The 13,878-nt window shown below is 42.8% G+C and overlaps 2 protein-coding genes across 5 annotated transcripts; one reads left to right on the top strand and one right to left on the bottom strand.

Moving 5' to 3' along the window:
• Nucleotides 1–151: 151 nt before the first annotated feature.
• On the bottom strand, nt 152–6,633 carry LOC103989674 (rust resistance kinase Lr10-like). Of its 4 annotated transcripts, XM_065092051.1 has the most exons (6): nt 4,048–5,050; nt 3,721–3,865; nt 3,451–3,648; nt 2,556–2,782; nt 1,641–2,477; nt 152–1,558 (listed from the first exon to the last, which is right to left on the bottom strand). In XM_065092051.1, exons 5-6 carry the CDS (start codon nt 2,359–2,361, stop codon nt 450–452), a joined length of 1,830 nt encoding a protein of 609 aa, XP_064948123.1. In that variant the 5' UTR covers nt 2,362–2,477; nt 2,556–2,782; nt 3,451–3,648; nt 3,721–3,865; nt 4,048–5,050; the 3' UTR covers nt 152–449. The 4 variants fall into 4 exon arrangements, 3 of the variants coding, with proteins under 3 accessions (XP_064948123.1, XP_064948122.1, XP_064948124.1); XM_065092050.1 differs by having other exon boundaries at nt 3,721–5,050; XR_010481543.1 differs by lacking the exon at nt 152–1,558 and adding an exon at nt 5,103–6,633 and having other exon boundaries at nt 2,359–2,782; nt 3,721–4,261.
• A 402-nt stretch (nt 6,634–7,035) lies between these two features.
• On the top strand, nt 7,036–12,131 carry LOC135597992 (wee1-like protein kinase). The gene is made up of 10 exons (XM_065091510.1): nt 7,036–7,316; nt 7,400–7,460; nt 7,544–7,610; nt 8,320–8,586; nt 9,303–9,364; nt 9,472–9,581; nt 9,656–9,696; nt 9,778–9,923; nt 10,941–11,294; nt 11,815–12,131. The coding sequence occupies exons 1-10, from the start codon at nt 7,105–7,107 to the stop codon at nt 11,935–11,937; spliced, it is 1,443 nt and encodes a 480-aa protein (XP_064947582.1). The 5' UTR covers nt 7,036–7,104; the 3' UTR covers nt 11,938–12,131.
• Nucleotides 12,132–13,878: the final 1,747 nt, after the last annotated feature.

The raw sequence follows: 13,878 nt of genomic DNA, 5'->3' as shown, positions 1-13,878 counted from the left end.
ATTAGATATCATGCAACATGTATACACTTATAGTTCTATGTTCTTGGAGGGGAAAGGCTGAGCATTGCAGTGTTCGAAGACAAGAAATTATAATGATAGCTCTGTTCTTGGCAGGGAAAGGATAAGCAATACAGTGTTCAAAGACGAGCAATTATAGCACTGGAAGAACTAACTAGTAAGACTAGATTACCAGTGTTATGTGACTAAATAGTACATCGGAAGAGAGAATGATTTCTCCGCATTGATAACTATATAGAAATGAGATGTAAACAATAGGCCATTAATTTTCGTAGTCTTCAGGCTAAAGCTGAGTTCTTCATAAGTAGATTAGACGAACCAAACAGGACTCGTTGACTGATCCACCTTTATGGCATGTTGCCTCTTCTCGGATTCTTTATTGTAGTGCACCATTGCAGTTGTTTATTTCTACTCGTTTGAACAATGATTTTTCATTCCGAGATGATGGATAGCTCAGCGGAAGAAGAAATCAAGCAAGCCTTTGTTTCTGAAGTGGAATCCACGGAGGAAAAGAAGGGTTTGGGGGGCATCGGTAGGCTGCTCGCATCAGCTTCCAGCATTTCCAACACCTTTGCCATTGTCGGTCTCTCCGATGGCTTTATTTGGATGCACCACAATCCAACCACCGCCAGCTTCTTCTCCAACTCCTCTATCTCCGAGGTGTCGTCGAATTGGATCTCCTGCTGCCGAGCGAGCTTATCGTATATCCACGAAGGATAGTAAACCTGGCTCGAATTCTCTGCACGAGGATCCACGTTCCTCCTCCTTCCTGCCATCTCCATCAGCAGCATCCCAAAGCTATAGACATCTGATTTGTGCGATATGATTCCAAAGCTCCTGGAGATCAACTCGGGAGCTATGTATCCCACCGTCCCCCTGGCGGCACTGACTGACACCAGACTGTTGCCCTTTGGATACAGTTTTGCGAGTCCGAAATCAGAAATCTTGGGCGTGAAATTGCGGTCGAGGAGAATGTTATGAGGCTTGATGTCGAAGTGCAGAATCTGCATGTCACACCCTCGATGCAAGTAGTGGATGCCGCGGGCGACGCCCATGGCTATGTCGATGAGCTTTTCCGAGGTAAAAGTGCGGGCCGTGGTTGGTTTGGAAGCGAAGATGTACCTGTCGAGGGAGCCATTGGGCATGTATTCGTAGACGAGCGCCCGCTTGGATCCCTCGGCGCAGTAGCCGACCAGCCTCACCACATTCACATGGTGGATCCTGCCGATGGTGGAGACTTCGCTGATGAACTCGTCGCCGTTGCATTTGGAGTTGCCGAGCAGTTTGACGGCCACGAGAAGGCCACCGGCGAGCTCGCCCTTGAACACGGATCCGAACCCTCCCTGGCCCAGCTTCTGCCTGAAGTGCCGGGTGATGGCTACGATGTCGGTGTAGCCGTACCTGGTGGGCGTCAGCGTTTGCTGAGCGCGGAGGAACTTCTCCACGGTGTCCACGGAGGCTCGGCTGACCCACAGTTTGTGAGCAAAGAAGACACAGACTATGATCGGCGCGATCACTAACCGGCCTACCATGAACGGCACTGCGTAACAGAGGAAACAAAGGAAGTTGAGAGCCAGAGCGTAGCATGCAGTGCAGAACGGGGAATACCAGTGGGACAATACCTATCAAGAGCAGTATAATCTGACTGAGTCTTATCATCAAATATTTCCAGTTAATCGCACCACGTCTTCCAGGAATATAACAATCGAACCCCTTCTGCAGGATGCTGAATGCGTCGATCGCTGAACTCGGTGGATCGTCGAACAAAGATGCATTATAAGCGACCGGAATCATTGATACATACTCGCACCACGGATGAAGGTAGCCCAGTTCATCTGCTTCTGGGGCTACGATGACATAGAAAAACGTGTCCTTGCCGCCCAGACATGAAAGGAGGTGATACCGTGTGTCGTTCTGGATCGTCTCGCTGCAATTCATGAAACTGGCCCAGTAATTTGAATAGAAATCGAATTCCGCGGTCGACAAGTTGGTGGGCGATAAAGGTTGGGCAGGGCGACCACAACTTCCATTGGCGAGGTTAGGATCCACCAGCCGGATCCAAGTAGAATAGGACGATACGTACAATATCTGAGTGACGAAGTAGTCCGCAGAGCCAATCCTTAAGGTAGATCTGTTGGCGTCGCAGTTGAGTTGGTAGGTTGTCACCCCGCAGATGGATGGATCATCTTTGCGACGGAAAGGGTATTTGACGTCCCGGAGCTGCCCACAGGAGAATGGAGGGCAATCTTCATGTCTTGCAGCTGCTAATCCAGAAAAGAGGAGATGCAGCAGTGGCAGTAGCAGCAGCAGAGGAAAGATGGCTGATGCTTTGGTGGCGGCCATAGGCAAACGGAGAGAGCAAGTCTCCTCTTCGCGCACAGCTTCTGCCAAAGACTGTGGAAGCTCTGCAGCACTGGTCCATATTGGTAGCCTGCTTTTACTTGTCAATCTTCCAAACACTGCACAACATTTCAAAAGAAGACAATTCTGAAAGCTGCAGCTATGTTGACAGAACAGAATAGTTGATCCAAAGTCACCTCGCAATCCTTTGACACGCTTAAGTTGGAAGTCGTTACTCACTAAAATTCTTCCACAAACCCATGAATAATAGCCCTGATATTTTCCTCTCTTCTTTAAAGACCGACTTGTGGTCTTCAAATTTGTCCCTCCGTGTACACCTCAAGTGAAGCTACGCAAACCCTGTTGACATCAATCCAGGCTAGTTCTTGGGATCAAGCTCACGCGCTCCAACCGGGACGAACAACTATACAAAACACATGTAAACATGTAAATTATAAGCCTGAGAAATCAAATTGAATCACAAAACGTCATACAAAAGCTTTTGTTTTCTTGGGATAAAAAAAAGGTCTTAGTAATTTTTCATAAGAGGAAAGATGACTTTGGTTATAGGTCTGCACAGAGTACTAACCAAAGTAGTAGAAGACAAATAAATAAAAAAATCCTGAAATTAATATGAACGACATCAGACACCCATTAAGCTACTGGCCACAATAGATGTCAAAGCACATATAAGTTTCAACAATGCTAAAGTTCAATAACTCACATTCTACAGAATAGCCCAGATGTCAAGGCAGAAGAGGTACATTTCAAGTTCACAAACAGCACAACACACAAATCATCTGATCCAATATCCACCGATACTATCCATGTTGAGCTGATGATATATGTCACAAGAACATCCCATGGCTTTCAAGGCATTGTAAGACTCTCTCTCTCTCTCTCTCTCTCTCTCTTTCAAGACACTCCCATTGCATTTAACACTAAGAAAGTAAAAAACAAGATGTAGATAATGAGAACTTTAGGCTGTGTACATCTGACCTCGCAGCTTCGATGCATAAACTGCTCTATTTTCTTTCAATAACTAAGTATACATTTCAAAACAAGGATCAAGATAAACACATGTAGCATCACCTGTTGTGGTAGAAAGAAAGTAACCATGCCATAATCTGTGAGAATAACTGCACCAAATTGATCCTCTCATCTCTGGTGATTAGAACATCTTTCCGTTTTGACAGAAGGAATTGCATCTCCCTGTCGCGCTCAATCAATGTTTGTGAAGTCAAAATGCAACACTTGATGCAAGAAGTAATCAGTGTCAAATACTCAAATCTGAACAAGGAAAAAAGTTTGCATCACCAACATGTCAGAAATGGTACTAAAAAGAAATGCCAAGAGACCAACCTCTGATGGTGTCAGCTTTAATTATTAAATCCGGCTGCCCATCGACCTCGGCTGACCAAGGCCAAGTACTAAGGTGTCAGCTGGCTCAATCACACATCACTGCTGGCGCTCCAAGGCACCTGCAGTAACAGTCACCCTCTACTTCCTACACATGAGACACGCAGAAATCACCCAAAAGCCTCCTCCACTCACGGAAAATTCAAGCAAATGGAGGACAGCCTTGAATCTCGAAATCGTTTCCAGGCTTTGAGAACTGAGACACTGAGTGTGTGGCCACTGATACTAAGAAAGAGTAAAGCTAATACCCAAATCCTCAATGCCACTAACCTTATCATCCTCACCGTCTCATTCTGTCATCCTTCATCGTTTCTCCAACCCTATAGAATGTCCCCACCATACAACTACTCCAGTGGCCTTTTATGTGTGATGTTCTCTCCTCTGAACAACTATTCCTCTTGTGCAACTTCCAGTTATCACCAAGCTATTGGAAAACGATGTGCCTCCATGACCACCATGTCAAAAGCATGATCATCTCCCGCTTCTTGGCAATATCATATAAATACAGTAGCTCATGAAATTAGCTGAGTGAAATCCTAAAATTATCACAAAATGGAATTTTGGCAATGATATGTAAAAAATTGATAAAAAGAAATAGGCTAATCCTAGATCGATTCAACCAATCCAATCAGTTACAGCTGATCTTTAACTGATTTAGATCAATTTCTGGCACAATCCTAATGATTTAAATATTGGTCAACAATGCTAAATTCCTTTATGGTCTCGCCAATCCTGACCAACATTTGCCTGATTATAATCAATTCTCAGTCAATTTCACCAAATAAAAAAAAATCTATGATCTCAAACAAACCAGACAAATCCTAGTCACCTACTCTAAAGTTAAGATAACACTGTTACTTCATGATTGTAGGATTTGTTCTTGTTGTACCATCTTATTCTGCAACTACATCATGCACACTTATCTTTCCCTTGAGAAACTAATGTTACTTTCAATTACACATTCATCAAGGATTTTCGTAGATCATCCCTTGGGTAGAAAAGTTTATTAAAGTTCAAGAAATATAGGTTATCACAGGAGCACAATTGGATTAGTTAAACAATTATAACACCAAAAAAACAAAAATACTGAACTAATTCATCAAAGAGAAAATAAAGAAACATAACTTGAAAGAGAGAAAAAAAATCCAAGAATAAAATGTGATCTCATGATATGCCAATAACAAACTCAAGTAGAATTAGAAAGATAATTATGTGCTAGGATCACAAGTAACACCATAATGTATTATGATCATCTAAAAATTCAAAACACACTGTCTAACGAGATTTCCATTTTCTGAGGAGATGATCATGGATGCTACCCTTACCAATTTTTAGTAAGCTCTGCCTCAGCTTAGACAGAGTAGATGAATTCAACTTAATGCCTCTGTCTATCATATCCTCTGCATATTTACAAGCTTCAGGAAGCATGTCCACATCACGTAATGCCAAAACCAACATGTTTCCGGCCTCCTCCAATGGAGGCAAGCCATTATCAGTCATACACTTCCATACCTTTAAGGCCATGTCAAAATCTGCTGAATCCATCAAAGTCTTCATCAAGGAAGCACAGTTAGCTGCTGTTGGACAGCACTCGTTCTTAACCATCTCATTGAATAGAGAAGCAGCCTCCCTTAGTTTCTTTCCCTTAAGCAAGAACTGAATCAAGACATTGTACGTCTGTGAGTCAGGAAATGCTCCATAGATGATCATCTCGTCAAAGAACCGAAGGGCCACATCGATCTGATTGAGATCACACTGCAAGGCTATCATTGAATTGTACATGGGTGTGTCCGCGAAACACCCATTGCGTCCCATGAGCTCCTCCCAGATGTTCATTGCCTCGTGGGCATCCTTCTTCTTAACGAGCACCTCGATGGCATCCCGAAAGAACTTCATTCCTGGAAAGCACCTCTTTTGCTTCATCTTCTCAAAGAACCTAAGGGCCTCAGCAAAGCCATAGGAGCCCGACCGGACGAGGATGGTGAGGAAGGAGTCATAGGCCTGGACGTTGGCCGGGTCCCAGCCGACAGTAGCGATCATATCGTCGAACACCTCACGGGCAGACCGGTGGTCAACATCGTTCTCACAGCCCTCAAGAAGGATGGCAAAAGAGTCAGCGTCAGGAGCTACGGACGAGCGGGCGCCGTCGCAGAAGAGGCGCGCGGTGGCGACGCGGCCCTCGCGACAGACAGCAGAGAGAAGAGAGTTCAGGGCGGCGGTATCTCGGGGGACACCGTGGAGGTTCATGGTGTCGAACGCGGCGAGGGCGTCATCGGGGCGGCCGGTGGCGCAGAAGGAGGAGAAGATGGAGGCGAAGGTGGCGAGGGAGAGAAGGCCTTCGGAGCGCATCGAGCGGACGGCGTTCCACATGGCCTCGAAGTGTAGGTTCTTCCCTAGAAGGTCGACCACGAGGTTCCACGCGTAGGGGGAGTGGCGATCGGCGAGGTGGCGGGATCCCGCCCACCGGAAGAAAGCCACAGCGGCGCCCGGTTGGGAGTAGGAGAACTTAAGCACGGCCTCCACGTCCTCGGTGGAGACACGGACGCCGACAGCGTCGAGGGCTCGCTCCACCTCCGTGGGCGGGTTGGAGGCGAGAATCTCGCACAGAAGCCGGGCCTTGGGGGATAACTCGGGGCCGGCGTCGAGGTAGGACGGAAAGGACGACCGCGGCGGGGGCGGAGACCCACGGTTTTGGTCCCCGACGACGGAAGCGGGGGTGTCTCCATAGTGCCGCTTGCCGGAGTCAGGACGGGGGATCTCATCTGTCGCCGGCCGCTTCGACATGACTCCCCTTCGCTTCCTCTTTCCTCTCTGCACTATTACACCTCAGCAGAACTGTAAGAAGCCAAAGCCACCGAGGGTTACTTCGCTGAGGACGACGAACCGGCCCTAGGCAGACCGGATCAGTATCAACGACAACCCGGTCCGGTTCAATTTTAATCAACAGTAAATTTCCTTTTTCTATTCCAGCAAACGGGTAGGAAGAGTTCAATGTTCCCTGTCCTTCAGACCTCACCTACCCGCTTTCATACCGACCTGTGAATAGAAGATAAGTGGGGTCTCAGGTGGGTGACACGTCACAGGCAGGAGGTAAACTCGTTGGGTACGAGAACGACAAATTATCTTTTTTCTCCCGCCAATTCCTTTTTCAGAGGGTCGACAAGCATTCGATTTAAATCATTTCTTTTTTACATTCTTTTGTTATTAGTGGAATCGATGTACTAAAAGGGGGCGGAGGGCAGTGGGAAGATGAGGAGATCGAGAACCCCTAAGGGGAGAGGGAGAGGGATAAGGAGTAGGGGGGCGACGGCGGCCGTGGCGACGGAAATGGAGGGTGATTTTCCCGCTGGTGATCTCAGCTTCCAGCTCGGGCACGTGACCTTTCCTCCCTTTCAGGGATTCTCTTCCGCCTCCACCGGCTCACCTTTCCCCTTCGAGAAACTTCTGGAGGGGGAGGGGGATGGCGACGACGCACCTCCCGTCGGTGCCGAGGAGGGAGGGGAAGATAAGGACTGCATCCTCAGCCAAGATTTCTTCTGGTAGGTGACTCCACCTTTGTTGCTTCTGATTGGGAGTTCTGGTCTTGTTAAACGTCGTGGCTTTTTCTCTTTTGGGTTTCTAGTACTCCAGATTATATCACACCGGATTGCCAACAGATTGATAATGGGTTCGAGGTCGATAAGGTAAAAGCCATGGCTATTTTTATTCTTTGATTTCGGTGGTTGTTAGTCTTTAGCCTGCATTTTGCTGATTTGGACCTTTTTAGGAGAACATTCCTTGTCCAAACTCGCCGGAGAAGACAACAAATGGCAGGAACAAGAGGCACAAAAGTGGTATGCTTAGTTCATCCCATGGGCTTTCTTTCTAACCCTTGGTTTCTAGACTAAGAATGCTAATATTGCGTTTGATGTAGTAAAGACTTGATTGTTTAGTTGGTATCTCATTCTCTACTGTTGAAGTTCACTCCTCTATGATCTGGCCCAATTAATCCTTTCTCCCAGAGTTTAATTTTGGCTGTGTTTAGATTTTTGTTTGATTACTGGTTTACCATTATTGAATAGATATTTTCTTTATTGATTTATTTTGACCCAATTAATATTTTTGAATGTAAAAAAAAAATATAGGTGTTAAACGTCCTTAAGTGCAGTATGTCCTAAGGGGAACTGAAATTTGTCACAGAAGTTCTTTTTATACAATAGACAAAAGATTATCAGTGCTCTTTGTTTGTCTTTTTTCTATTGTCTAAATGCCAGAGTGGGGGATTCCATCATTTTCTATTTGTGATATTTAAACAGAAAGGAGACGAGCTAAAAGGCAATAGAGTGTTAGAAGTGCCAAAAGCACATTCCCATAAGCAATAGTCCAAGATAGTGAGGGTAATCATTTATAAGTTAAGTTTGTTTAAATAAATTACTACCTTGAATGGATTTCTCAATGGTTCTAGGACCAGAAAGCGCTCTAATATGTCAGTTGTCAATTTTCATTCTGTTTTCAATATATAGAACTAATATCAGCAGCATTCTACCTTGTTCTCTCTTGCAGGGTGCTCTCCAAGTAAATACCTCTCCACCATCTTTCCATGCCATCAACAGGTTGCGGAGGTTCAGTTGGATGATTGTGACTCTGATCAAATTGTGGAAGGCAAGTCAGTTCAAATTGGGCCGCAAAAGAGAAGAAATTATGTTTCTAAGTCTGCAGTTGCATTGCGTTGTCGAATTACACCTCCTCTCTGCTTTAGGAATCCATATATAAAAACAGTTGCATCAGAGGTTCAAGGTATCTTTGATGACAGAAGATTTAAATCCACAGGTCAAAGTTCTTCTTGATTATTTGAACTTTTATGTTTTTGATGTTCTTGATGACAGAATATTCATTCCAAGCTGTTCTATATTCCTTTGCTCAATAATTTGCATCCAAATTTAAACTATCTTCTCCTTTTTCATTATATTCTTGAGCCTAATTGCATCCGATAATAGTTGGATAACATAGTTAAAGGCTTACATACAAAAATTGAAGATACCATTTGGCATTTTCTGCACATGTAGGTTTGTATTACATTGACTAAATGAGCACCAAACTGTTTAATTTTATTCTTGATACTATTTTCTTGTAAATCTGCTTCATTCTCCCTTGTGATATTTAAACATTAAAACCTCAATTGCTATTCTCCAGGCTAAAGCATGGTCCTAGTTAAGGAAAGCCATTCCATATCATTGATCTATTGAATTGTCCTATTTGTTTCAATGCCATCAGTTAAGTTTGTATACATGCTCAAAATCATGATTTTGAATGATTATCTACTTAGCTCCAGGCCTTAGTAAATTTTGGACAACTTTATGTCAATAAATCTATGTTGGTTTGTTTGCCAATAAATGTGTGTATATATATATATGTATGTATGTTTGTATATGTATATGTATATGTATATATGTACATACATACATATACATACATATATGCATATGTATATATATACGTGCCTGTTAATGTACTATACTGATGATTCATGGTGCTAATATCTGCAGTCTTTCCTTCCATTGGTGGAGTTGGCCTTTCACGATATCACACTGATTTCCATGAAATTGAGGTCCGGGCTGAAAGCATATAAATAAACCCTTTTGTAATATTTGGGACTTTCAAGCTTTTTTATATTGCTTACAACTTATAGCTGATGTAACTTGTATCCTTCTCTAGCAAATTGGATGCGGAAATTTTAGCCGTGTGTTCAAAGTTCTGAAAAGACTAGATGGTTGTTTGTATGCAGTGAAACAAATCATCAGACAATTGCGTCATGACATTGAAAGGTAATTTGGATGAAATTTCAGTCATTCAATTAGATAAAAGTTGTCTAATATTGCATCTCTCTCAAATTTTACAGAAGGTATGCCTTGATGGAAGTTCAAACTCTTGCAGCCTTAGGTATTCTCCTTTTTCATACATCAGCTACCTTCTCTTTTCTTGTTTGCATAATTGTCTATCTTAATTGTTTCTTTTTTTTAGGATCACATGAAAATATAGTTGGATATTACACATCTTGGTTTGAAAACGAGCAACTCTATATTCAGATGGAACTTTGTGATCGAAGCCTTTCCATAAGTAAAGGTCAGACTTTAAAGGGTGGAGAAGCCTTCAAAATTATATATCAGGTTCTAAATCTTTTTGCTTGAAACTTTTTTGCTCTGCATGATATTTCATTTGTTGCCAGCAGATTGATTTTGCGGCATAAGTGCAAATGTGGAAACTTGTAAAGATAAGGTATTAACTTGCATAAGTTTGCAGCACAAGTGCAAACTCTGAAATTTGACTGATGGCAACTGATAAAGATATGGTATTATCTTAGATTAAATAAAAACATAGAGTATAATGTAAGAGGTTTCCTTAATGCAACAAAAATTTTACTGAGAGAGCAACTGAAGTGACATGATTTAGAGAATATAATGGAGAATTTTCAACAATTGTGTTCAAAGCAGATGTTTGCATTACTAGAAGTTTGAAGTATGTACGTTTAGTATATCACTATTGGTAGTGACTCCAAGAGGTTTGGAGCTTTCTTTTTGGGCAGTTATATTCATGATGGTCATGGAAAGAAGTTGCAAGAACGAATATGTTTTGCCAAAAGGCTAGTAATATGTGTATATGCTACCAATCTGTGTGGCCATATTTGATTATCATCAATGAAGATCATCTATCTTGATTCACTTATAATATGTACTAAACCTTCCCTAGCTGGAAACAAGTTACTTAAATGAAACATTTGCATGATGCCTTTTGTATTAAACACAATAATCAAGAGATAAGATAGCTTGGTTTAATGAAACATGCATTCTTAATAAATAGATAATATGTAACCTACTCATAAGATAATCCAAGGAACTACCAGCCATATCTTAAAACATATTGATTCATGAGCAGAGTTTCTGGTGGCTTCTGTGTACATACTGTCCCTGTTGTTACACTAATCTCACAGGATATGAGCAAAAGCCAATTATAATTTTTTTTCTTTAACTTTTCATGTATTCTATTTTAAAATTGGTCCATCTTACTCATGCTTTTTAAGAAATGCCATTTAGAAAAACTGCATCTGCTTATTCCTGTAATGATGTTACTACTATGTGAATTAATTCATTCAACTGTTTAAATTAATTGTTTTGGATGTTCTACAGATTTCCAAATCATTGCACTTTATGCATGAACGAGGAATAGCCCACCTGGATGTGAAGCCCGAAAATATTTATGTGAAAGATGGTGTTTATAAGCTAGGAGACTTTGGTTGTGCAACACTTACAGACAAGAGTTTACCGATCGAAGAAGGTGATGTACGTTACATGCCTCAAGAGATGTTAAACGACAAGTATGAGCATCTTGATAAGGTTGATATTTTCTCCTTGGGAGCATCTGTCTATGAGCTTGTGAAGGGTTCCCGTTTGCCTGATTCTGGTCCTCAGTTCTCAAACCTCAGAGAGGGCAAAATTCCATTGCTACCTGGGTACACTGTGCAGCTTCAAAATTTACTCAAGGTATATCCTCCATGCTTGTGATAAAACTTTCTTTGCAGTAATTTTTCACTTTTTAATTTTTTTTGTGCAAATAGTGAATGCAAGTTGAATAAAGCCTGTTGCTTGGTGGATAAGACGCATGCTATGAAATTGAAAAGATCATCCTGTTATTGCCCTTAATGTAATATCTCTGGAACTCATGAATGAAACTTCACCCCTTGGATTCTCCAAGTAACTTAGTTTTCTAAGAAGGTAGGAATGAAGTATATCTTATACTCTATACAATGATTAGAAATTTAAGTGAACTAATTTGAACCTGTAAACATTCATGCTTTACTATATTTTGATGCTATTAGCAATTTCTCAGCCATGCTAGAAATCCTTTGTTAACTCAAAAAAAGCTTCCTTAGGAATGTTACTATCAACTGAATTCCAGGATTTCTAGTGCTAATAAAAATGTATGACATGATGGTAATAAAAGAAGAGCATTTAATCGACCAGACTGCTGTGCCGGCATCTGATACTTGTGAAATTTGTGCAGGCTATGATGGATCCTGACCCTATAAAGCGGCCATCTGCAAAAGAACTAATGGAGCATCCTACATTTGAGAAATCAGGAGGATTCTCCTGCAAGCAGCCTCATCGTCGATTAACTAAACTTTGATAGTGATCGAGTTGAAAGCTGGAGATGGATTTTGTGTCGAACTGGAAATGCTTTTGGTGGGCCACGATATGCACAATTTGTGCATCTCTTTCTGTACCATACAAAGAAAATGTGATGCCCAACTTTTTTGTAAAGATGTTATGAAGCACACGCTTTTTTTTGTCATATGAACACAACATTCTTGTATCCTTCGAAGGGTGCTAAAAAGACATTGTCATTTTGGCTAGTTAAGAAGCGTTTTCATCCAAATGTTAGCAAATTTGGGTTTAAAAGACTACTAGATGTTAGTGTAAACAACTTTAATATGGGGGGATTGTCTGATCTCGTATCTCGGGCGTGAAGGGAGACCCTTGGTGTGCGTCCTCTCCGAGCTTTCCCTTGGACCTGTGAATCTCTTTTCGTATCTCGTCGAGTTGCTGGTTGACGAAGCGTAATTGGGCCCGTAGGGAGTCCGAAGAGAGTGCCTCGGGTTTCGGGCGACTACTCGGGTTTGCCATCAATGGATCCCTGAGTGGGGCCGGTTGGACCTGAGGCGAAGTGGGAGGCTCCGAAAGTGTCATGTGGGCCCGAACAGGCGCCTTGCGTTGTCGTAGTGGTTCGATCGCAGGTGGGTGCGCCCGATAAGGAACGAGCGGGATAATGACTTGCACCACACCCATCAGAGCTCGGACTTGACGGGCGAGATCCTGAAAGGCCTCGGATGACACGAGCGTCGAGTCGGTTGGGGCGTCGTCTGGCGGCAACAAGCTCGGGTCGTTGAATATTCGCCAATATCGTTCTGAGGTCGTGGTGGGGTGTTCGTCACGATGGTCTCCGTGCGGGGGATGTTCCCTCGAGGCTTCAGTCGGGTGCGACCTCTCAGCCGTGGGCTCATCTTAGCAGCTCGGGTGATCACCCGACATTCCGGGCCCTTCCTCTAGCGTCAAAATGTTAGTGTAAATAACCTTAAGTCGTTGCCTCGGGGCCGACGCGACTGGGTTCGAGTCCGAATGATTGGGGATCTTCTTGGAGCGACCTTTGAAACTGCTGAGGTGGCCGACCGCGGTGGTCCGATCGCAGCGGGTCAACCGTTTCCTCTAGGAGGGGACTCCTCGCTTGGGCACACGATGGGAGGCGCCCCCGTCTTTGTCCCAGGTCGGGTCGGGAGGCTCGACCCAACCCTTCCAACAATCAAGTTAGTTGATGTGAAGGGGATTTCAGATGAAGAAGTCTTTTTGGTGTGTCTCCCCCTGCCTTCCCGTTCAGAATACGAGGGTATTTATAGGGAAGCTTACTATTTCCTAATGTGCCTGCTTGTAGGGGGCAGGCTGGTAGCGTATGACATTGGTGTTGGCGTGGCGTGAAGAACCGAGCCTGAGCAGACGTTAATGCGCCTCGACCGACGTTTTGGTCCGTTTGATCAGGTACTGTCGCGTCGATCGAGGCGTGAGGCGTCATCAGACGTCAGTCGAGTCTTATCATAATTATTAACCTCGTCACAAGATAACTTATTGGTGGAACAATTTTTCAATTCATATGATGATGGTATTGCAAATTATTGTAGTTGTTTTTGTCAAATTTTGACAATTACCAAGTTATCTGAAAGCCTAAAGTTGGTAGTTTAAGTGTACAATTATTTGTCTTAAATTAAAATCAATTTCACCAAAAAAAAAAAACTATACTAATGTCATCTTTTGTTTCATGACATTTCTTGTGCTTTTCTAATTATATGTTTATATATATACCAAAATTTTAGCCTAATCATTCCATTTTCTAATTCACCAAACAGTTTATTTGGTTCTTGAGTGTAAATACTTGGCTTAGAAAATGACTCAATCGAACATGTTGTTAAAGTGACAAGTGCATCAAACATGTTAGTAATTCTATTTTAATGAATATTGAAATCTCTAACAAGATTCTTCACATAATGGTCAGATTGTCTGGTTAGACTCCACGGGGGCT

The sequence above is a fragment of the Musa acuminata genome, chromosome BXJ2-1 (genome assembly GCF_036884655.1).
Source record: "Musa acuminata AAA Group cultivar baxijiao chromosome BXJ2-1, Cavendish_Baxijiao_AAA, whole genome shotgun sequence".
Lineage (NCBI taxonomy): Eukaryota > Viridiplantae > Streptophyta > Magnoliopsida > Zingiberales > Musaceae > Musa > Musa acuminata.
The sequence above is the reverse complement of the archived record's forward strand: the minus strand, read 5'-3'. Positions and strand labels throughout refer to the sequence as shown.

What these genes read in the sequence shown, in the direction of transcription:
- LOC135597992 (XM_065091510.1), top strand. Translation starts at nt 7,105, where the DNA reads ATGGAGGGTGATTTTCCCGCTGGTGATCTCAGCTTCCAGCTCGGGCAC. An exon ending in CTGATTTCCATGAAATTGAG is followed by an intron (nt 9,365 to 9,471) that starts GTCCGGGCTGAA and finishes ATCCTTCTCTAG; the next exon opens with CAAATTGGATGCGGAAATTT. An exon ending in CCTTCAAAATTATATATCAG is followed by an intron (nt 9,924 to 10,940) that starts GTTCTAAATCTT and finishes GATGTTCTACAG; the next exon opens with ATTTCCAAATCATTGCACTT.
- LOC103989674 (XM_065092050.1), bottom strand. Translation starts at nt 2,361, where the DNA reads ATGGCCGCCACCAAAGCATCAGCCATCTTTCCTCTGCTGCTGCTACTG. An exon ending in GATTATACTGCTCTTGATAG is followed by an intron (nt 1,559 to 1,640) that starts GTATTGTCCCAC and finishes TCTGTTACGCAG; the next exon opens with TGCCGTTCATGGTAGGCCGG.